Source organism: Dipteris shenzhenensis, chromosome 7 (assembly GCF_047967505.1).
Source record: "Dipteris shenzhenensis isolate YYH24624 ecotype China chromosome 7, Dip_SZ_1.0, whole genome shotgun sequence".
Lineage (NCBI taxonomy): Eukaryota > Viridiplantae > Streptophyta > Polypodiopsida > Gleicheniales > Dipteridaceae > Dipteris > Dipteris shenzhenensis.
The window spans coordinates 535,271-559,502 of record NC_141602.1 but is presented as its reverse complement, the minus strand read 5'-3'; the positions used below and the strand labels follow the sequence as shown (position 1 = coordinate 559,502).

Below are 24,232 nucleotides of genomic sequence, written 5' to 3'. Positions count from 1 at the left end.
GTGTGATCGGGTGCGAAGTGAAGGCAAAGCCCTCCGCTTATGCATTGCCATAGGTGTGCAAATGTACTTCTGCGTGGCTGACTCCTCTGCCGTATAAGTGGGCCAATATTGGGGGTTGATAAATGTGCAGTAGTACTCGAACTTATATCTATTTTTAGCTGTTTGCCATTTCCTGTGTAGTGCATTCAGCAGGTCACGATGAAAAGCATCTTCATCTACCTCCTTTGGTGAGTAGTTTAAGTACTCCTCTACCTCCCACTTCCTGAACCAATTTCTCAGATCTAGTGCCTATCCAGATGCCAAAATCTTGCTCTTGTTTGTCTTTTGGGGCTTTTGACTTTCTCCCCATGCCCTCTTTGGCAGCCTTTCAGCATCCATGCCTTTGACCTTTGTAATGTATCTGAGTACCTTCTTTAAAGCATGTAACTCTATGGGTAAGCATCATGTCTCTAGAAGTAGCATAGACTAGGGTGTAGTAGCCTTGATGCCAAGGTGTCTCCTAATAAAAGATTTCTGCATTTTTTCCAAATCATTCCATTTCGAGGATGATATACTCCCACCCCACACCTCTACTCCATAGAGCACTGTTTGTATCACATATGCCCCAAAAATCATGTTTCGTACATGCCATCTTCTTGTTTTGCTATTACTGCACACAGAGAGAGAGAGAGAGAGAGAGAGAGAGAGAGAGAGAGAGAGAGAGAGAGGTGTACAAATGGCCTCTTTATTAATCATCCAAGGACCTTAGTACTGTTCATGGACCAAGCATGTGTACAAAGTGCCCCCAAAAGGCTCTCATTAGCTTAATGTGGAAAGGCAGATGAGAAAAGAGAGTGAAAGTACAGCAAAACCCTCACTAAAAGGTAAGTTCTTAGTAAAGGGTCAAGTGGAGAATATGGCTAAAACCTGTGATTATATGTTGATCTATCTTTCTGCAGGCATTTAAGCGCTTGTACGAGAATGCGACATGTAGCTTGCATGTATCAACGTATTTGGCTGCCTTGGCATCCATTCGTGATGTTTGCAAGCGTGTTGTCAAGGAGTTGACCAGCTGGGTATGTTTTTTGCTAAAATTTGCTTTTGTTGGTTGTTTAAGTAAGAGGCGTTGTCAATCATTTCTAGAGCACAAAACTGCTGCATGCTCTTTATAGATTGCATTGTCCATGTAGAATTTCAATTAAGTCTGACTTAAATGTTGTGTTTGAAATTTCAACAATGGTAGCGGGATACATCCTGTTCACATAAATTTTAGGGCTTTAGTTTGGGAAGGTCAAACCTTACTTTAGTTTGGGAAGGTCAAACCTTACTTGCCTTGGAAGTGCAGGTCATTTATTCAGATGAAGAACGAAAATACAATCGTGAAATAATGGTTGGTCTCATTCGATCAGAGCTGATACATTTAGCTGATTACAATCTTTATCTGTCTAAATTGATGGACGGAGGTCGCAACAGTAAGTGGCTTTTAATGGTAAAATTTGATGTTTTTTGAACTAGGTAAATGAGTGCGCTAAATGCTCCCTTTCTTTCCTCTCCTGATGCAGCTGCTGCCACAGAATTTGCAATATACCTTGTTCAAACATGTGTTATTCAGGATGGCAGTGTGAGTGCCATAGAGCTGTATAATGTGATTGAGACTCTCGGAAAGGTGAGCTTATTTGTCTTGAGCTGTTACCATATTGAGCAAGAATTTGAACTTCATGTTTTGTCTAAGAATCTGTCGATAGTGTAAGCCTGACACAACAGCAATTTTTTAGAACAGTGACTCTAATTGTGACTGTAGTAGACTTGAATTCCTACGTAGTATTGTTCGTAGGAGTCATTGTAGTGTTGCTTTGCACTGCTGGGTCGCGTTGTAGATACTTCATTGGAGACGGCTGTAGGTATTGCATCTACAACATTGGAGACGGCTGTAGCGTATTGCTCGCCGCCATCACCACCTTCATCACCTGCAATTCCACACAAGCTTCCATTCCGTCATCGCCATGGCTAGCTTCGACCTTTGCTTCACAACCTTCAGATGCAGAGACGACCTAACCAGCAGACTATGCATCGACGCCGGAAACAGGAATCTATCCCTCTTGCATTTTTAATCTTAGGCTTTAGAAGGCTGTAGAGGCTAGTTGAAGGTGGGCATAGGTAGCTGCTGTGGAGGTCCGTGGGCTTGTAATAAGGGTAGGACTTTGAAGATAGTCTACCTCTCTCTCTGTCAAAGAATACTTTCACAAGACGGAATGAAGAGCTCAGTGAAGATCACTCTTTCTCAGTCTAAAATCTACATCTAAGAGAAAAACATGAGCACCTAAGGTGTGCAGTGTTCACTAAGATAATCCGTGCAATGGAAAACGTGCCATCTTACTGGTTTTTAACTGATTGAAAGGTCAAATACCTGGCAGTGAGTCAAATACCAGGCAGCGAGTTTGTTCTGGTCTGAATGCTTGTAGCAATGTTTTTGACAGAGAATTAGGTCATGCGAGAAATAGCAGGATATCTATCCATGGAGGCCATAATATCTCGCGCAAGACCTGGGATTCCTTAGTCTGGCAGTCATGTCCATCTCTACTTGTGGCATGGAAGTATAAGCTGCGACATGCTGCCTCAGTTCTTTCACGTGACCCTGATTATATTGACTTATGTTCTGTTCCGCTCATGGGTCTCTCTCGACCTTAAGTTTTGTTGTGGAATGCACAAAGTGATAACAGAAATAGTGAAGTTCGGCTAGCTGGGTGACAGTGTGGATGGTGTTCAGGGTTGAAGGATGGAGTTAGTTTGGACAGCTTTTAAAAATGAAAGAATGACCTCCAACAAAGGTGTTTGATCAGATACTTTTTCGTGTAAGCAGATGAGCTTTCTAGCCAGTTTTTCAGAAGCAAGCCCCAAAGACAACCATCCTGACTTTTGGGGGCCTAGTTGTTATTTTTTGGTCAAAGTTTCAATTCTTTGCGAGTCTATTTTTCTCAACAGATCACGCAAGTGGCAGAAGGTAGGGGTGACAAATCCCTGATGGCTTTATCAAACAACAAAGGTATTTTTGATTCAAACAGGCTGAAGTACTCATGCTGCATGGATATTCAAAAGGACCATTGCCTCGAAAATTATCTGAATGTCTGTAACCAGATGCTCTCTCTCAAGATCAGTGAGGGAGATGAAATAGAGGAATCCGTAACCAAGATCATTGTTGAAGCAGATGGGCTTTCTAGCCACTTTGTGAGAGGCAAGCCCCAAAGACCACCATCCTGATTTTTGGGGGCCAGATGTATTTTTGCTTGCTTAAAGTTTCGAGTCTATTTTTCTCATCGGATGACATGTGGGGGTGACAAATCCCTGATAGCCTTATCAAACAACAAAGAAGAAGTCATATTTTTTGATACAAACAGGCTCAAATGCTCATGCTGCATGCACCACCTGGGTGAAGAGCCTCCCATGCTCTATCCACACATCATGCATTGGACATCACATCTTTTTGAGCAAGTCTCTCCTTCATGGTGATGAATGGCCCATCAAAGCTCCAAATATCATTATTGCAGCAAACGGGGCTTCGTTTGAAGGAGTGTTAAAAGAAGACGTTGGACAAGAAGTATGGAAATGTCAAATGCAAATATGAGAAATAGCTGATCAACTTATCAAGATGGCTCATTTCATTCCAACTAGAAAACATGTGAAAACCCTTGAGTTGACAAGAGTGCAAATAGGTTTGCAGCTAATATGGTTTGCCTATTGGTATTGTTAGTGACTGGGAGAGTAAGTTTGATAGCCATTTGGGAGGCTGTCTTTCAAAATTTGGAGGCTAAGTTGAATATTAGCACGCTGAATTATGCACAGTTGGATGGTTAGACAAATCAGGTCAACTGAACTTCAGATGAAATGTTGTGTGCGTATGTGAATAATCGGCATTCCAATTGGGAAAGAGTATCCAATATCGGAGTTTGCGTGCAAAGCATTTAACTACATGCTATCCTCTTTTTATTACCATTGTATAGATTCCAGCCTAGAGCTCTGCCCTATGTAGGCCTTGAGAGAGAAAAGGTACAAGCAGCCAAAGACTTTCTCCAAGACATGAATTAGATGCCTAGGAAAATGATAGATATAAAACTTATGTAAATCCACATAGATGCAAAGTGGAATTCGAAGAAGGTGAGAGTGTTTATCTTTAGTACATGAGTCTTCTAAAACCCCTAAACACTATTGAATGTCCTAAGTTTGTCTGCTAGATATTGTGGTTTGTTCACAATACTTGAAGGAAACATGGTGTGTGTGTGTTTGTGTGTGTGTGTGTGTGTGTTTGTGAGAGAGAAGAAGAAGAAGAAGAAGAATATATTATCGTCCTCTGAAGACCAAAACCGGCCTATGGGACCTGAGCAATACAATATCACAAGTACATGAAAGCTCCTCCCGAAGATGGGAGGGTGGAAAGAGAAACCACCTTCTAGGATTCAGGTGGATTCCTATGCTTGAAGAGCTTATACACAAATGTTCCTAAAGCTGAAGGTGACCCTTTATGCAGCAGAGTGTGAGACTTAACACGTAAGGAGTATACCAATCCCCCAAGTCCAACCCAACACCTCCCATGTGATAGCGACTTCTCAGTCAGCTTGCAAAACGCAAGGGTAGACCATCACTCGTTACCCCACCTTACTCTGAATTGGGTGGTCAATACCATCATACCAAAGTAAAAAACCATACAATCATTTTTGGGGGACAACCCAGGGCAGAGTACCTCTTATTGACTCCAAATACATTCATTTTAGAGGGACAACTCAAGGCTGAGAACCTTTATTGACTCAACACACATCGTATAGGGCCTAGGAAGCCCAAGAATCCCAATCATAATGCGCCTCAAAAGAGAGGCCGTGAACCTCACCTGTGGCTGCATGTATCTCCTCAGGGGGCTCTTCAGGTTCCGCCTGGTCTTCAACAATAAGATTGGAATGGTGCTTCTCTTATCTTGTTCCTTCTTCTTGAAGCAATTGGTTTTGCAAATCATATTCTTGTTGGTCTCATCTCGGAAATGACTTTATTGTAGGCGCTTATGCAGTAGCAGCTCAGAAATCCCTAGATCCGGCGATTGAATGCTCCAAAAGATCCTCGAATGCCTACACATGCAGGCGCCTCTTGCAGGAAGTGCAGACCAGCAAGCAAGGAGGAAGCCAAGGGTGCCTGGAATACTCGAATGGAGGCGGCAATGGAGGCACGTATGGGGAAGCTCTAGTTGGGTGCAAACAGCTGAAGGAAGGAGGCAAAATGAGGTGAAATGAGCTAGCTGAGAGGAGGAGACAGCATAGGCAAAATTAGGGTTAGGGCTGAAAGGATGATGACGTGGCAGGGCGGATCAGGGCAGGGTTGACCTACTTTAATAGCATGAAGGAAACATGGTGTGTGAGAGAGAGATAGGCTAGGGAGAGAGGAAATGATACTCAAATGTAGACACCATGAAAGGCTTTCATTCATTCATCGTTAATGAGACAAGTGAAGTACAAGCCTTTATAGGCTAGACACACACATATTAGCACCAAGTGCACATGGGATAAGTTCCATGGTGACACGTGGCACTCACAAAGGCCCTAAATTTAAGGGGCTAGTTCCAAAAAGCAGGTCCCACAAGGCAAAAATCAAAAAGTGGCGCCCCTACTTGTATGGAGGGCCCACTAGTGATATAAAGGCACCTCATGTGGGCGAAAAGCGCTCTAGCCGAAGTCGATAAAAGAAGCCCTCAAGGCTCATAGATGTATTTCAAGAGTGGTACTCAGCTTCATGCTCTTCTTAGAGCCAGTTGTACGAAGTATTTTTTATTGCAATAAAGACCTTCGGGGGCGTCCAGCCCTTATTTCTGGGCCCTAGCGTCGTGCGTGGTGCTTCTCTCTTCTCTGTCCCTGCTCCATCGCGTAGCTCTATGGGATAAGTGATTTTATATTCAGCTTTGAGTTTTTAGTTTGCGTTTGATTATTTCTACACAAAGATTTCTTGTTTTTCTATCTATTTTGTTACGGAAAAGAACTGCAAGTGGTTTCATCTGCTCACTTTTTCATTTCTTTGCTGAAGATATGTGGGATGCGTTATCTTTGTTTGTATTGAGCTCCAGCAATGTTTTGATGGTAGTTACAGGTGGCACAGAGGCCTGGGTCTTCTGAGTCTTTGCAACAGCTCGTGGAACTTGCCAAAAACACTTCATTAATCTCTGCTGGACAAAGTGGGCCACTCAGTGGAAAAGATGAAAAAGCACGCTTATCAAAAGAGAAGAGGGTGATTACACCTGCCTATACTAGAAGTCATGATGATTTCATTGTGTATAGTTGGTATAAGTTGCAAATTAATGTTATTGCTGTGCTGTATATCAGCCCTCATCCAGTCGCAGTGGTGCATCGAGAGAGGAGAGCAAGGCTGTTGGTAAAGATTCTGCAAATATTGATCCGGCTGGGCTTCGTGAACAGGTGCGTGATAGTATAATTTTTGCTTCTTTTCAAGGTAGTGCATTTCTTGAAAGGTCTGGCTGGAGGAAAAAATAGGTCAAAACTTCATAAATGTTTCTAATTAGGATGGTGTGTTCATGGTATAAAGTAGAAGTGTGGGGTCCAAGAACCATATAATGAGATATATGTCATTTAGATGGAAAGGACTTGGGAGCACGACCATAACTCCGTTTCTATGCATTGCTGCATGGATCCTAGTTGCAAATCACATTTGTCTGAAGTTGCATTAGCGATTCTTAAGAAGTTGGGTCACGCACAAATGCTTCAGATTTCATAGATGTGAAAGTATCATTATTTTTTAAAGCTAACACCTTTCTGTAGTAGTGCACGTGGTCAGGCAATTATTGTAAAACAAAGTTCTATCTATGGATGGAAAACCTGCTGTTTTACCTTATCTCGTTTATAAATGTGGGCATATGGAAGGGAATGGATGCTGAAGTTCAGCTCCTGTATTTGGTTGACGAGTGTGCTAAGTTTTTACTGAGAGACAGATAACAAAGATGAGATGCAATTATTCTTCAGCAATTCATTTTGAGAGCTTTTTGCAATTATTCTTCAGCAATTTATTTTGAGAGCTTTTTGCTTCCAATTACAAACCGTAGTTTCTGGCAATCTCTGATGTCAGAGATGCTTATTTTGTTGTTAAACGCAGTTCTGCGACAGCAGTGTGCTTTCATGTTAGTATAGACAATGGGAGAAGGTTGCCTAGTTCCATGGAGGTTGTGTGTAGCAAGCTTGTTATTTGGTGTGAAAACAGGGTTATAGATGACGTTTCTGCATAATTTGTGAGGCTTGTCTGTTACATTGTACCATTGTAGCTTGGAAAGGATGAAAGGTGTCATCTGCATTAGTTGTTCGGAGGTCTGAGATTCAACACAGATATTGAGTCTCAGTTGATGTGAAGGAGATACTTTTTTGATGGCTTTAAATTCAGCAGATTTATGAATATCATATGTGCATCTTAACATTCGGTACTGTAACCTATACATTTCCCTTGAGAGTTTCATTGATTTGGGGTTGTTTTCTCCTTGCTGAAGAAAATTGTTTATTTAGTACAAAGGGCATTGAATTTACAACAGGGGAATCATTTGTGCGTGTTTCATAGACATGCTTTATGCACGATATGCAGACAGTAGAAGGATTTGATCTTTCCTCAATGCAGTTTGTGGATTGGTGATGTGTCGTTCTAAAATCATCCTCTTTGTCTGTAATGCTTCTTGAGTTCTTTTGTTAGTTCGCTTTCTTTGAAAGAAATGGCTTTCTATTTTCTTAAAATCTGGCTTTTGGGCATTCTTTGCTTGCAGGTCATGTTAAAAAAAAAAGTTAAGTAAACAAATCAATGTTAAATAAAAATAGATAAATTGGATTGCACATTTTATGGCATCCCCTCAGAATGTGACTGGGTTGCCTTGTTGTGCTGGTAGTATGTTCTTAAGAAAGACGCATATGTATCGTGCATACCTGATTTACTTTGTATATTTCACGTTCAGTTTTTGAAATCTAGCGTAATCTGGATACTGGGAGATGTTGACATACAAGTTAGCTGATTAGCTTTCTGTCGGTTATGCAGGTTGCAATGTTATTCGACGATTGGGCTTGCATTTGTGATACTTCAGGAAGTAACGACAAATCTTGTGCCGTCTATATGTCTAAACTTCAGCACTCAGGCATGCTGAAAGGGGATGACATCACCGATCGCTTTTTTCGCATTCTCCTGGTTACTGCTGTTCCTTGCCTGTGAATTTCTGATTTGTGGAGATTATAAAATCACTGGATTCTGTTTTTTACCATGCATGATAGCACACACGTGTGTGTTTCTTCTGTTGCTGGGGTGGGTGGGTGTGCACGTGCTGGTGTATTGTTTGTTTTTGGGACAGCACATGCACATGTGAACTCTTATTCTGCTGCTGGGGGTTGGCAATTGTGCACATGCGAACAGTATGGTGCGAAGTTCCTACAGCTGTAATAGGAAGTTGATAAACTCCGGTTTATATACATTACAAAGTTATCTTCTGGAATGCAGGAGCTTGCTGTTGCTCGCTGTTTGAATGTAGAAGCTGCAATGCCTAATGCAACTGTGGTAGCTTCTCAGCAACCAGGGATGTCATTTGCAGCAATTGATATGTATGCCAAGCTTGTTGTTTTGTTAGTGAAGGTAGGCTAATGTACTTGCAAGATATGGTGTTGTATTTTGTAATCATTCAAAGTTCGTGGTGTTTTTCTTCTTTCGTTGCTCACATAGAAGTCATTCCACAGTACTATGGTGTTGATCCTTCAATGGCCAAAGTTAACCTTCTGAACAAGGTAGGACTGATTACTCGTCAAGTTTCTTTAATCGGCTTTGCATTATCCTAGGAATGAAGCTTTCTTTTTCATCAATAATTTTTGGTAATCATTTTGCGAACTGCTCAAGTATCTGGATCATTATATCAGATTTTACTTGCAGGTGCTGACAGTCACTGTGCGTGTCATCCAAAGAGATGCTGATGACAAGAAATCAAGTTTTCATCCTCGCCCGTACTTCCGTCTTTTTGTGACATGGCTAATGGATTTCAATGCTCCAGATCCTGCACTAGATGCGAGCAATTTCCAAGTGAGCAATGCGGTTCATCCTGAAAGTCAATTTTTTTCTTGTGTGACTATGCATTATGTAACATCACACAGTACTCTATACATCAATTATTAGAAGTCCCATCACTTAGGCAATTAACTGCTGATTGTTTTAATTATGTAACATGACGCAGCAGTCTGTACATCGACTATCAGAAGTGCCATCCCATAACTGTTGATCAGTTTTGCTAATGCATGCAATCATGTTTACAGTTGGCTACAATCTTTGTTTCTTGTTTGGAGTATGTAGCCTAGCTGTGCTATCTCCATTCCTGGTTTCATTTGGGCAAACTTCAACCACATCTTTCTGTTCTGATTTGCTAATGCATGCAATCATATATGCGCTTGAATATGGTGCTAGCCTTTGTCACGGCTGAGTTTACCCTTCACCTCCGGAGTGCCGACAGAAACTTAGTATGAAGACCTTTGTATAAATGGATGCTGAAGTATGTGTGGGTGTGTGGATCTGTATGTGTGAGAGCATATGCTTATACTATGGTCTACAACCATTGTTGGGCGCTGATGACGTCAGTGGGGATGTCATAGTAGCTAGGCCCTGCTATGCGTGATGGAGCTCATGGGTTCAGCCTTATGAGTGACTATCATGAGATTGAAACTGCACTATGTTGTGATTTTAGAGGATGACTTTGGACATTTTCCTGGATTCATTTAGACATATACGCTTGAATATGGTATTTGTTTCTTGATGGGAGCTTGATGCCCTAGCTGTGTGCCATCTCATTTCTTTGGCTCAATTTGTACGAACACTTTAGAATTTGTGCCCCCCCCCCCCCCCCTTTCTCTCTCTCCCTCTCTCCCCTACACATAGCGGGAGACAGCAGACACAGATCCGTGATATCTTTGTAGCCCACCAGAGGGTCACCACAGTGCCGGGTTTCGGCTACTGATCTTGGCTTGTTTCAGCTCTAGTTTTGTTCTAAGATTTTGAGATTTTGAGCTATATAGTTTAGTTTATCATAGCCTCAGCAAGCGCCCTAGTGCGCCCTTTACTTCAGCCCTCTGTGGCTTGTATGAGTTTCTTTCCATTTGCTATACTTTGTTGGTGAGGCCTCCCGCAGACTTTAATACATCTTTCTTTCTTTGTTTCTTTGTCCCCTCTCACTCTCATAGGCCCGCAAGGCCTCCTGAAGGTAATATATCTTTCTTTCTTTCTTTCTCATGGGGGGACATGGGTCGACACCATCTCCACCCTTGTTCTTCATAAAATTTTATCTTTGTTCCATTTGATTTCTTATTGATGTTAATGCATTAACAAAAATGTGCCTTAGACAACTCTTCACAATACAAAGTCTTTATTCGTTTCTTGTTGATTTTATGACGTTGGCACACTCTCTTTGTGATGCTAACGCATGAAGTAAGTGTTTGTGCTGCTTAGTCAGATTGATACGGACTGCATGGTTTTTGATAGTGCCTAGGGACACAAAAACTTGTTGGTCATCCTCTTTTTCCCTACTGTTCTTGATACCTTCATGATACGCCTTTTAACAGACAATGGAATAAGGCGGAGTTTGTGTATCCACATGCTCAATTGTCAAAATATCAATGTCAAGCAATGGCTTGCCAGCCATACACTCTCTTCCATGGAAGTTATTGGCATGCTTATCTATACTAAATTTGCATATCTGGAGTGGAAACTTATAGAAACTTCAGACCTTGGAGTCCTACTATGACAAATTCATTCAATAGAGTTTGAATGTTTTGATTTGAATGAACCAATTTGAAAGTTTTGGTGTTATGACAGGTAATGAACTATGATGTTTTAAATGGATTCCGAATTTTTTATATACCTGGAGTAAAGGGATTATTTATTTTGAATATTTCATTTGATATTCTGGTGCAGAAAGATTTACACAAAATGGTGTGGGCGAAGTTAAACGTTGTAATAAATCTGTTTCAACAGTCATCTTTTTTCATTAGCTGCACAAGACATCCAGCCTTGGAATTAGATCTTGTTTGAATTTAAAGGCGAGCTGTTGCATTGAAAGGTTGAATTTAGAGAAATTTCATTACAGGAGGTTTGCTCAATCAACAATATCTTGCAGGTCTTAACTGCTTTCGGAAATGCTTTTATGCAGCTTCAACCATTAAGAGTGCCTGGCTGGAGGTATTTTGTGTCTGTTGAACACGTGGATAATTGATATTTATTTTACTGCACAGGTCTTTTTCTGACAAATGCTGTCTGTTTACAGCTTTGCCTGGCTTGAGTTGATCAGCCATCGGATGTTCATGCCAAAGTTACTGCTAAGCAATTCTCAAAAGGGATGGCCTTTGGTCCAACGTCTGTTGGTTGCACTCTTCAAGTTCATGGAGCCCTATCTCCGAAATGCCGACCTCAGTGATCCGGTTAATTTCCAGTCAAAACACTACCTTTTTTTTGGGGGGAGGGGGTTGGGGTGGATATATGTGTGCTCGTGGGATTGAGGGTGGGCCTATGTGCAGGACTGAGAGTGCAAATGCTAGATGTTATTACATTGATCTTACTCTATTAATATGTAAATGTTCTCCTCCAAAAACCAGGTTCGACTACTGTACAAGGGCACACTCCGAGTATTACTCGTGTTGCTCCATGATTTTCCTGAGTTTCTATGCGATAATCATTTCAGTTTTTGTGATGTCATTCCTCCGAGCTGCATACAAATGCGGAATCTCATCCTCAGTGCTTTTCCTCGGAACATGCGGCTCCCAGATCCTTTCACACCAAATTTGAAGGTAAGTTTTCTGAATGGTTACAGGTTACTGGGTGTAGGATCGTGATCATTGGCTAACTTTTTAGACTTCACAAATGTTATGTTTCCAGCCTTGATCTCCACTAACATGCTTTGTTTTTTAGATATTATTAAAATCCACACAAGGGGAATTTTTCACTTAACAGATGACATAAGGTCCTGTTCTTGCTTCAAACCCCCCTATAGTGATTTGGCCACTAATGTTATGGATACTGTGTGTGTGCACACGCACACAAATACATGCGTGTGTGTGTGTGTGTACGTGTGCAATTGTTAATCTAGCCACTAATGTTATAGATACTGCATTTTTGCACACGTACACAAACACATGCATGCAGACATGCGTTCAAGTATGTGTGCGCGCATGTGCTTGTTCTATAAAGCATCATTAGTGGCCATGCTAACAATCAATATTTGAAGCATGAAAGAAACAAACGTTATCTATGCATGCATGTATGCACATATCTATGTGTGCAAGTGTGTTTCTATATATATGCCACTATGTGCTTGTAGATTGATACACACATACATACACAGATTATGGAATTCTATATCGACCGACTGCCATAGACATACATTGACTTACTCACAACCATATACACAATATGTACATAGACACATAGATAGAGCAATATGTACAGACAAGCACATAGACATACTTTTCTACATGGACACATTCATGGGCGAACTTACATCCACGAGTGCAACCATGGTTATCTGCACACAGGACAGTTGGAACATTTTGGGTACGTGTGCCATTTGTAATGGCAAAACATTCCTAGATTGATCCCCATGACATTTGACCAAGCTGTGGACTGCTTAAATTGTGACATTTTTCCTATCACTTGACTATTGACCCCATGAAACATTAGTATTTTGTACATTTTACTGCTCTTTTATAGTTGTTACCACGACATCTTTATTTTGAGGCTGCATCATCACTTTTTGGGAGGCAGTGGATTGGACATGGGAGGAGTCTCAGCCATCCTCCCTTGGATTTTGAGAAGGCTTACAATACTATGGAGTGGCCTTTTTTGGAGGGTACCGTGGGGAGGAACGGGTTCTCAAAGCACTGGACTTGGAGAGTCTCTGACTTGTATACGGGTTGTGCCAGTCGGATCGTTACGTTTAATGTGTGTGACCCTTTGTAGTTTGTTTCTTATTGTTAGAAACATGGTGAAGGGAGAGAGAGAGATATATATATATATATAGGGTGTGAGGAAATAATGCTCCAATGAAGACATAATGAAAGGCTCTCATTTATTCATCAAGTGTATCATGACAAGTGAAGTACAAGACTTTATATAGGCTACTCACACACTCTAGCACCTAGTGCATATGGGATAAGTCCCATGATGACACGTGGCACTCACACAAGACACACACATAAACTAGTACTAGATCACCTAGTACTACACACTAACACTTCACACCAACACACTCTTTGACTATGATATCTCCAAGACCCCCCTTTCGAGCAAAGAGGTGTGAGACCCAACACGCAATAGTAGACCGATCCCCCCTCCACTGCAATACTGCAAAGAGCAAGTCCAACTATCCAACACCTCCCGTGTGATAGTGACTTCTCAGTTAGCTTGCGACTAGCAAGGGCAAACCATCACTCGTCATCCCCCCTTACTCTGAACTGGGTGGTCGATACCATCAACCAAAGTAAAACACAATACAATCATTTTTGGGGGACAACCCAGGGTAGAGAATCTCTTATTGACTCCAAATACATTCAATTCAGAGAGAAAAGTCAAGGCTGAGAACCTTTATGTGACTCAACACAAACACACATAGCATAGGGGCCTAGAAAGCCCAACCCTGGTCAAATGGATCCTTGGCCATGAACGTGTGTTGTAGCTGCTTAAGGTTCAGCTTCGTCTTCAGCCAGAAGATTGGCATGATGCTTCTCTTGTTCCTGTGCTTTCTTCTTGAAGCAATGGGCTTCAATGTGTCCTTTCCTTTTGCAAAACTTGCAAATAATGTTCTTGTTGGTCTTCCATTTGCTTGTGGAAGCAAATGCATGATCGATAGGAGAGGCAAGAGCGGCTTCCTTATTGCGACGATCCTTCTCAATGAGGAGGGCCACCATATCATCAAACGTGGCAGTGGCAAGACGAAGGATCTCAAGAGTGTGCTCAAAGTGAGAAATGCCATGCATACTCTTTATAAGGACGGCCATCTTATCTTCATCATTAGGAACACTCTTCAAACTTGAGAGTTGTTGAACAAGAGATTAAAACCGGGCTAGATGATCACTCAACTCATCACTCTCTCTTCCATTTTCAGATCATGAAATTTGAGCTTCAAGAAGACTTTAGAGTTGCTGATTTTATTACCAATGAAGTTCTCAAGGCGATCCCAAATCTCCTTAGCAATTGACTTGAAGTCCACATGATGAATGAGAGAGTCGGCCAAGCAAAGACCAATAAGAGCAATGGCCCTGGCATTCTGCTGCTTCCATAATTTGCGTTGTTATTGATCCGCAAATATAACATATGCCACATCCTACCGATGAACCATTTGCTGGTAGTTGCCTTGCCTCAAGACGCTCTTCCTCAATAACATCCCAAACTCCTTCACGCATCAGCAATAATTGCATCTTGGTTTGCCACGTGGGAAAGCCATCCCCCTTGAACTTCTCCACGAGTAGGGAACTTGAAGAGAAGTCATGATGGAAGAGGGCTTCCAAAAGGCTTGCAATAAGCTGAGGAAGTGGTTGTATAGATAGCTGCAGCAGCTGGTCGAAGCCTTGAAGCCCTTGAAAACTCCACATGCAGGTCTGAACACTGCAAGGTGGCTCAGCAAGGCAGTCCGAAATGTTGTAGCCGCTCACCAAACAAAAAATTGGCTGGTATAGGTGTGCTAGAGGCTGAAAAACAGCTCGGAAGGAGCTCTATTGTAGACGGCTATGCTGCAGCAGCTCATAACACCCTGTTTTTGGCGATGGAATGCTCCAAAACAGCTCTGAAGGTCCACACGTACAGGCGCCAAGACCACCTAGAGCAACTCGAGGACAGCTCCAGTCTGGGTAGAGGCGGCAGGCTATGGAGGGGAAAACAGAAGCAAATGGCTGAAAAAGGAGGCGGAATAGAGGCAGCTGAGCAGGCAGGAAAACATGGCTTATGGAGAGGTTCTAAACAGCTGCAAAAGCAGGGAATGGATGCGAAACAGGGTGAAAAACAGGCAGGAAGATATGATAACAGAGGTGGCTGCAAGAGGAGGGACAATGGAGAGCTGTGGTGCAGAAATCCTAGGTGGCAGCAGGCTGTAGAAGAGGCTGAAGCAGATTTAGGGTTTCGAAATAGGGTTAGGGTTAGGTCTAGGATGACGTGGCAGCTATGGAACCTGGCTCTGATACCATGTGAGCAAATAATGCTCCAATGAAGACATAATGAAAGGCTCTCATTTAGTAGTGTATCGCGACAAGTGAAGTACAAGCCTTTATATAGGCTACTCATACACACTCTAGCACCTAGTGCATATGGGATAAGTTCCATGATGACACGTGGCTCTCACACAAGACTCACACACATAAACTAGTACTAGATCACCTAGTACTACACACTAACACCTCACACATAAACTAGTACTAGATCACCTAGGACTACACACTAACACCTCACACCAACACACTCTTTGACTATGATATCTCCAACACTTATTTTATCTATAGTAGAACGAAACTTATTCGCATGAGAGCTACCATTGCAAGTCTTTAATTGAATCTTGCTTGCTTGTTTGTGCATGAAGCACATGAGACCATAATTGAATTGAAAACAAATTCATCTATAATAGAGCCGTTTATTTACACGCACACGCACCTTTGTGCGCACGCGCCCATATGCAATGTATATGTGTATTGATTTCCATGTTTGTATGTATGTGTGTGCTACTTCAATTGAATTTTGGACTCAAAACAACAAAAATCTGAATTTGTATGATTGGATATATTCTAGTCCTACAAAGGTATATATATGACTACATATTGGATCTCTAAGGATTACGATGGTTGTTGAGAGTTACATCTGCCCCATGTCTAAGGAATGGGTCTGAAGTCCATCAAGCAATTAAACAAAATCGATCACATCTCAAATTGATTTAAGTCATTTATAACTTTTTAATTTGAATGCCTAAATGAAATGAACTTTCAACATATAGTTGATCCAAGAAAGGAAAAGCTACTCCAGGAAAAGTTTGTCTTCAAGGGAAGTAGAGGTCTTCATGGGAAATGAGTTACGTTAGGCATGGCTTCTAGACGTTAGATCCATATGCTAAAGATAGCCAAGACTCTGCTTGTACATACAAGCTAGGGGCTTAGTATCCAAGGTGTCCTCCAAGGTATCCAAGAGGGACTAGTGTTTCCTTACTGTTCACTAGGGAGTAGTAGCCTAGTAGACAATGAATGTGGTATTGAATGCACAAGTGATTAGCTTCAATGATGGTCTAAACTTTACGCTTGAGAGTGGTTCTGAAACAGCGAACTCATGGTTGGGAGGTGGCCTTACTAGCTCAACCCTTATGACTAGTTTCCTTTAGGTTAGTTGGATCTATCGATGGTTAAATTTGCTAAAGGGTTCTAACTCCACGTGATAACCAAGGGTAGGACCTAAAAGTTTTACCAATATTGCTAAAAGAATCCCTTATGAGATTAAGCCACTCTAAAATCCTAGGAATCTTGAGCTCTACCAGATGGCGAGTTGGCGATTTTTCCATAGCAAATAAAGTCCGAACACTAGGAAAGCATACGTTTCGTTTTTAGTGGGGGCTTGACTCTCTTTCATGCAAAAATACAGCCTTTCTTGTCTTGCTAAGCTAACCTCACCTTTGGCCAAGGAAAAGCAAGGCTTTTAACTGCTCAAGAATTCACCTCTAAAATAAGAGCAAGCCCACCAATTGTAGGAAACACTTTTTTAGCTTTTCTAGCTAGCAACACTACCCAGCATTGGAACCTCTCCTACCCCAAGGCCCATGTATGAATAAAGCAATAATCAAGCTTTTGACAGCTCTAGAGACCAGCGATGAATGTCGAGTATATGTGCCCCTACTGCAGCAAATAATCACTTCCAAGTGCTTCCAAGCTGACCCAGGCGCATACTTTACACGAAGCTTTGCAGATAGTATAAATTTTATCCAATTCTTTCCTGCGTTGAAAGATAAGATTCATGCGCTTTCTGCTTTCAACACAACTCTTTCCTCCAATCAAGGGCTCTGATCTATACACAACTAGCTTCTAGTTCCAATTTTTGAACCACTTGGTACATGTTCTTGTTGGAGACAGTTTCTTTCTTCCTAGAGATTGTGTGACTCTTTTCCTCATGCTTCCAACCTGCACCTTGCTTGATCGCAACATTACATGGAGTGATTACGAAATGCTAGTTAGTTTTTCTTAACTTGTTGCTTTGTTATCTTCCTTCTTGCTATCGAATTTTTGTATAGTTAAGTAAGCTCTTGTGCTCTATTCACAAGGATCCAGAAAAATGAGGCAAAATTAGAGATTCCGGAATCTTTCTAAACTGAGATGGCAGCTTATGCTTGGGTACTGATTAGAACATAAGCCTAGCTTTTCTTTCCAAGCTTTTCCACAAACTCCCTTCTTTCCTTTATTCTCACTTGTTTGATTAAAATTTTATTTTGTAAAATTGGATATATTGTACTCTTATGAAGGTTTATGCAAGTGTTTAGGTAGTCATTAGTGTTGGTAATGTGTTAATTGTTGTATATGGCAGGTTGATCTTTTACCAGAGATAAGTCAGTCTCCACGTATCCTTTCAGATGTTGAATTTGCATTGAAGAATAAGCAGCTCAAGTCAGAGATTGATGATTATCTAAAGGTTTGCATCAGTTTCTGATTTAAACTTTTCTTACATTCATTTGGTCTTGTTTGCGAGGTATTTTTACCAGCATCCCATCACTTTCTCACTAATAGCTAATGGTTATTGCAGACTAGACAACCGTTGTCATTACTTTTAGCAGACTTAAAGCAACGTCTTTTTCTTCCACCACATGAAGCAATGTCTGCTGGAACTCGATACAATGTACCATTAATCAATGCTCTAGTCCTTTATGTTGGCATGCAGGTCTCCTCTGTCCTATAAGCTTTCAAATTGTGGTGTTTTTCTCCTAAGTTCTTAAACAGTGAGTTCTTGATTTTTTCATCTAAGAGGGTCTGGATGCAACACTCCTTTTCCTGATCGCTTTAATGGTATATAATGTGAAGGCAATTCAGCAGCTGCAAAGCAAGACCACCCCTCAACAGTTGGCTGTTCCAACGACGCCAATAACTCATAGTGCACCTATGGACATCTTCCAGAAATTGATAATGGAACTTGACACAGAGGGGCGATATCTATTTCTCAATGCTGTCGCGAACCAATTGCGTTATCCCAACAACCACACACATTACTTTTCTTGTGTTCTGCTCTACCTTTTTGCAGAGGCCAATCAGGTATTGTCTGAATGACTTTGGTTAAAGTCTCTGCTATGCCTGCTTGAGTTGTACACATCATTGAAGGCGTTGAAGAGTAAATATTTCTATTTGATTCTCTGCAGGAAACTATTCAGGAACAGATCACACGAGTCCTTTTGGAAAGGCTGATCGTCAATCGACCACACCCATGGGGGTTGCTCATCACCTTTATTGAACTTATTAAGGTGTGTGCTTTTGACATTCAAATGATGGTGGCTCGTAAAGAAGCCAGTTGTGTGTTGAAGAGAGAGCACACTTATGAAGGGATACACACACGCAAGCGCGCGCACAGAGAGAGAGAGAGAGAGAGAGAGAGAGAGAGAGAGAGAGATGTATTAACGTCCGCGGAAGGCCTCGCGGGCCTAGGGGACAAGGTACAAAATACACCAAAAGACAAGCCTCAATGGGCTGGAGCAAAGGGCACGCCAGGGCCCTTGCTGAGTGCTAAAACTGCTAAACTGATCTACAGAGCTCAATAGCTCGAGCAAAAATCAGATATAAACTAGAGACTACTAGCAACTAGCTGAAGTATGCTGCAAGCTGAGACTCAAACTCAGAAGCCAAAGCCATAGTAGGCAAGGAGTTTCAAAACACCAAGTTTCGCAACGGTTTTTGGGGCAAACCTGAAACGTCTGTAAAAACGTTTCGTGCATAATAGGATATTTAAATATCCATTTTTTTCAAAAAATATTGAAACATATTACTAATTTCTAAATCAGATTATTAACAACAGATCATTGTAGATTCAAGCATCAATGGTCATATTTCAGAATTGAGAAAGATACATGGAATCATGAATCATGATTCATGTCCATGCCGCACTTGGATGGGCTAAAGGCAAATGTACCGCTGAAGATCGATTTCAGTATTCGGGCGATGTATGGGCGGCGATTGAGACGTACGGGCGGCAAAAATGCAATGCTACACCATATTTTTCAAAATCGGGGCAAATTATGGTTTTTTGAACATTGCGGGGTTTTTGGGGGCCTCGAAACGCGGGTTTCAGATGTGAAACGTTTTGGGCCTACGATGCCCCGAAGCCCGGCATCGTGGTTTCTTGTCTGTGAGCGGCGAAAATGTCGAGTCTGTCGGGCTGTCTCATGCTGGAGGGTGTGGTCTCCTCGATCTCTGAACCTGTCGGGCCATGTTCAAAGTGACCCACAGAGAGAGAGAGAGAGAGAGAGAGAGAGAGAGAGAGAGAGAGAGAGAGAACGTGTAATGAAGGGGAAAAAGGGGCCAAGTTAGAGGTCCTTTAGGTGGAAAATGTGGAGGGACTCTATAAGTCTCCATCCACTCCCTACTATGTACTTTTTGATGTGACTTCTAAACCTATCTACTCTCCGTTCCTCCTTCCTGCCTACGCTCTCTCTCTCTCTCTCTCTCTCTCTCTCTCTCTCTTCCCTACTCCCTCTTAAGCGCTTTCTTGGGCCTGGTATCCAAAACAGCAGGGATATATTTCCACGTGTGGTATCCATCACAACCTGTCTCCACTTTGTTTCTACATTTGGTATCAAAGCGCTTCCGTCTCTAAAGCCCATTCTCGCGCTTGCTTCCAGACTCCCGCAAGCTTGGTGCTCTAGTGTGCGTTCCTGGTTCTCACATTCAGCTCTCCAGCTTTTGCTTGAGGTAGCTCCAACAGTCCAGCGGCTGTTTTTTGACCTTTTGAGGTCCGATTTCGACGTTTTTTTGAAATTTCGGAGCTGCCTGCATACAAACAAGCATGTCCCGCACCATTTTAGGTGAAAAAAAATAATTTCTGTTTTTTTTGTTCGTACAGATATGTCCGTACAGTTGCACGACAATGCCGCGAGTCCGTACGACTTGTTGGAACCTGATTTCGAGCCCGTACGACTTGTTAGAAGGTGATTTGAGCAGTTTTCGATTGTTTTTGGGCGTTTGTGCTCAGATTTGGACCTTTTTCAGCTCCAGTCTCTCCCGGGTGTGTTCTAGCAGCTCCAGGCGTCTCCATACTTCTCGAGGCTCTTCTCTACATGTTTATTGTGTTCAGAAGTACTCCCATTGTGGATGTAGAGTTTGTCTACATATGGCCCTCATTTCGTTTGATCTATGAGATAGTTTCCATGTTTAGAGTCTCCATCATGCTTCCATTTCTTTTCATTAACAATTTTGAAACATAGCTTGTAGGGATAGGGTGCACCAAAACCAAATCGAGTGGAAATAGAACGATGAAGAGGGGACCTCTCCAGTCTCTTGTCACAAATAAAACAATTCCAACACATTTTACCTATTAAGTTTAGCCAGTGCATGCATTCTCGTGCTCTTGATTAATCCTAGTCCTTTTTGGGCCTCCCACCATGCTCGTAAATGGAAACAAATAATAAAATAGAAACTTTCTCTAGTTGATCAAAGTCAACTCTCTTTGATCAGAGCCAAAATAAAAAAATTCCTCTTTATTTCTTGGGATAAATACGATAGTGACATATTCACCAATAGTTGAACCTTGTATTCTAAAAATTGTGAAGTTTCAATATTTCTGATAAAATTTTAAAAGCAATAGATAAAATTGTATTACATTGTATCAGTACTCTTAAACTACAAAACCATCTATATAAACCTTTGCTAGTGCAGCCAGTCAGTTTGTTTAGTAACATGGGGAGGTGGAAAAGTTGAGGCATGGTAACACGTTGAATCAGTTCAATAACATTAGAAACCTTTTTCACTAAACCTTACCTCTAGGTCACCAAACATATATCTGGTGCTTCTTTAATCCACTACTCAAGTTGGAAGCATATGATGGGTATTGCACGGAAATTGCATGGTTGAGCTAATGTGCTGGGTTTTTCAACTATAGGTTTCTAGGCAGGCAAGTAAGGTACAAGATCCAGATGAGACATAAGGTTTCATGCAAGCAATAGTCTTTTGGTCTCTAGATCGTAAAGGAAAAAGCACACACGCACGCGCACACACTCTTTTTTCAAAGTGAAATCCATGTATGTTTATATTACAAGAAGCTGTCCTCGAGGAGGAGACTTGCAATTACAATATCAGACAGTAAACAGAGAATCTCTCTGGTGAATAGGCATGCAATCATACAGGGATTGCCTGAGCGACATCCGGAAGTAGTGAAACATGGAAAAAGTAGACTATGCAAAGAGGCTATGGTTTTTGTGTCTCCTCAGAGTCCAAAGTCCCCAATATCGAACACATGTCAAAAAAAGATCAAACTCATGCCTTTGTGAGTGAATGCCGAAGAGCCCAAAAAGCTTGCCAAAGCCAGCTGTAGGAAACCGAGCTCGGAAACGTTGAAGAAATAGCAAAAAGTCACGAGTGACAAGGCAACGCTAGAAAATATGGAGCAAGGATTCCCTTGGGACAGACATCATTGGCAGATAGCAGGAGCAATATGTCTATGTGCCAAGAGTCGTAGTGAGGGACCAACCATCACTCGCCATAGAAAAACTTGTTGACGAAGTGGAAGTTTGCAGGACCAAAGCTGCTGCAATCTTTTATGCCACCATATGGTGTTATGATTGAGAGACCAAAGCTGGTTTCCCCGATGTGAAATCCAAGGAGGAGGCATCAAAACCTTGTACAAACTAGTCATAGAGATATCAGCCAAGCAGTGCCAGAACCCTGGTGATGTAAAGTCCAATCGGTAAAAAATAGTGGAGCATCTGAGAAAGTTAGTGCCAAATTGCTCAATAATGCATCCCCAATTCATGCTGTCCGGCTGCCAAAGAAAAGTATAGTAAAATAGAAGCACATCACCAGCCAACCTAATCCTTTTGGATGAAATAAAATAAGAGTGCCTGGGTTACTGCAAGCAGAAATAATGTAGCCAGAGCAGATTCTTCTCCATAAATGGAAGCATGGGTCAAGACGCCGTATCTAGGAGTTCTATATCAAGTTCTGCGATCGAGGCACCCATGAGGTGGTATGGTTAGATGAAAGCTTTTTCTAGGAGTTCCCACAAGTTTTGGCGGACTACTTGGAAGAGATGCAGTTACTGCCAAGTTGAGGAGGGAATGTCACATGCACCCCTACACTTAGTGCATTGTGACACACTGGCTACATCAACTAGTGCTTAGTAGATCCCTTTATAGGCGATTTTGTCGTATGCCGTGACCCCATTGTGATCCCTCAGTCCAGGGACAATCAAGCACGAGCTACGTAGGTCAGTCTTATAGCCTTAGGATCAATCATAAATAACTTGTACCCACTGGAGAACTAGTTAGGATAGTTAGGTTCAGCCTAGTTAGGAGGCATTCTTAAAGGCCAGATCTAGGCAGCCAGCAAAGGCTGACTGGTCAAAGGCTGCCTGGTCAAAGGTTGATTGGTCAAAGGCTTCCCAGTCAAGGGTTGATTGGTCAAAGTCAAATGCTAACCTGTAAAAGCTGACCTGTCAAAGGTGATTGGTCAGCCTAACCAGCCTTGTATAAAGGACTCCTTCGGGCCCTTTCCGGCATTCAGTCTTCAGCCTCTCCTCCAGCTTAAGTGCAGCTCCCCTCCAGCCCCTATGCACCCCAGAGCTGGCCCTGAACAGCAGCAGATCCTTAGCAGTTCAGATCAGCCATCTTTGGAAGGTGTCCACATGGCACTTTAGCCAGGGTTTGGAGCAGCAAACGGACGGAGGTTTGAGTTCTGTTTCATCAGCTCTTTGCAGTTTATAGTTTACAGAAAATCCTTTGCAGCTCTCTTTCTCAGCTCCACATCTCAGCTTTCTCTCAGTTTCTTAGCTCCATATCTCAGTCCTTCAATTTTTCAGTTCACCTCTCTCACTCACGCAGTAACTTGCATGGCCGTGGACAGCACAAGATTAATGTGTGTGTGTGTGTGTGTGTGTGACTTCTTACTTGGCTGCCTCATGACTTTTGCTGTGAGGCTTTACTTGTAAATTTTTTCCTTTGTACTAATGGGTGGGTTTTTACCTCTTTTTGGGGTTTCCCACGCAGAAATATAAGATTTCACTAACAAAAAAGTGTGTGTGTGTGTGTGTGTGTGTGTGAGAGAGAGAGAGAGAGAGAGAGACTGATCATTTATAATTTGGACAGAATCCTCGCTATAACTTTTGGAGCCATGGATTTACGCGCTGTGCACCAGAGATTGAAAAGCTTTTTGAGTCCGTAGCAAGATCTTGTATGGGACCTCCAATGAAGCCGGTTGATGACGATCTTTCTTCAACTATAGCAGCTGAAGGCATCAAGGGATGATTATCATAGTGGCACACACCTTGCTGGTTTTGGTTTGTTCATCTGTGCACACTCAGGATGTGCACAGCAAGAACTTGTATGGGACTTCAAAATGAGCCGATGGATGATGATGATGTTTTGACTACAGCAGCTCATTTGTATACTCTAAAGTATGCCTGTAAGCCATGGATGGTCATATTGAACCAGATTATATGTTTCAAGCAATTCTGCGAATATTTGAGTGAATTTGTGTACAGCAGCAATCATGACTTTTCAAGAGATGGTATTTTGACTAATCTGCCATGCTTTAAGCACACGATTTGTTAATATGTTCCCCCATCATATGATAATTACTATTTCTTTCACTGGATCATAAAATGTCATCTATGTTTTTGTGAAGTCGCTTGTCACTCCAAGGTATGTTTTTGTCTCCCTACTCTCCGCATGTATTTCTTGGGGAATGCATGCAATCCTACTGTTGTGAAGCAGTGTCTTGTGAATTATAAATGTGTATTTGCCCTGGAAACTTTAAGGTGATATCCCCCAGAAACAATTTCTTATGAGCTAACATTGAGATCCCATGCTACTGTTTTATGAGCTAGAAACGAGATATTCTTCTCTTGCTCTCGACTGCCAGCTCACCTCTTTGTTAGTGTTACAAGATCTTGCTCTCTAATCCCTTGCTATAGGGTCTCTCTTTGGTGGCTCGATGCAGCGATGATAGGTTGGTTGCTTTATGCTCTACAGCCACTCATGTTTGTACTCGTGATGCATTGTTAGTACTAT

General features: G+C 41.9%; 1 protein-coding gene across 4 annotated transcripts in view; it reads left to right on the top strand.

The window, feature by feature from the left end:
- Positions 1 to 23,595, top strand: part of LOC147899782 (transcription regulator) — a 74,007-nt gene extending 50,412 nt beyond the window's left edge. For 2 of the 4 annotated variants that reach the window (XM_087376816.1, XM_087376815.1), the window contains exons 35-51: positions 939 to 1,055; positions 1,325 to 1,451; positions 1,542 to 1,645; positions 6,094 to 6,237; positions 6,333 to 6,425; positions 8,035 to 8,181; positions 8,488 to 8,619; positions 8,721 to 8,768; positions 8,911 to 9,057; positions 11,138 to 11,199; positions 11,285 to 11,438; positions 11,613 to 11,804; positions 17,557 to 17,661; positions 17,773 to 17,907; positions 18,048 to 18,275; positions 18,380 to 18,481; positions 23,309 to 23,595. In XM_087376816.1, coding sequence (XP_087232942.1) covers positions 939 to 1,055; positions 1,325 to 1,451; positions 1,542 to 1,645; positions 6,094 to 6,237; positions 6,333 to 6,425; positions 8,035 to 8,181; positions 8,488 to 8,619; positions 8,721 to 8,768; positions 8,911 to 9,057; positions 11,138 to 11,199; positions 11,285 to 11,438; positions 11,613 to 11,804; positions 17,557 to 17,661; positions 17,773 to 17,907; positions 18,048 to 18,275; positions 18,380 to 18,481; positions 23,309 to 23,467 — 2,196 coding nt within the window. In that variant the 3' untranslated portion in view covers positions 23,468 to 23,595. The remainder of the gene's footprint in view (positions 1 to 938; positions 1,056 to 1,324; positions 1,452 to 1,541; positions 1,646 to 6,093; positions 6,238 to 6,332; positions 6,426 to 8,034; positions 8,182 to 8,487; positions 8,620 to 8,720; positions 8,769 to 8,910; positions 9,058 to 11,137; positions 11,200 to 11,284; positions 11,439 to 11,612; positions 11,805 to 17,556; positions 17,662 to 17,772; positions 17,908 to 18,047; positions 18,276 to 18,379; positions 18,482 to 23,308) is intronic. The other 2 variants (XM_087376814.1, XM_087376817.1) reach the window with 2 other exon arrangements.
- Positions 23,596 to 24,232: the final 637 nt, after the last annotated feature.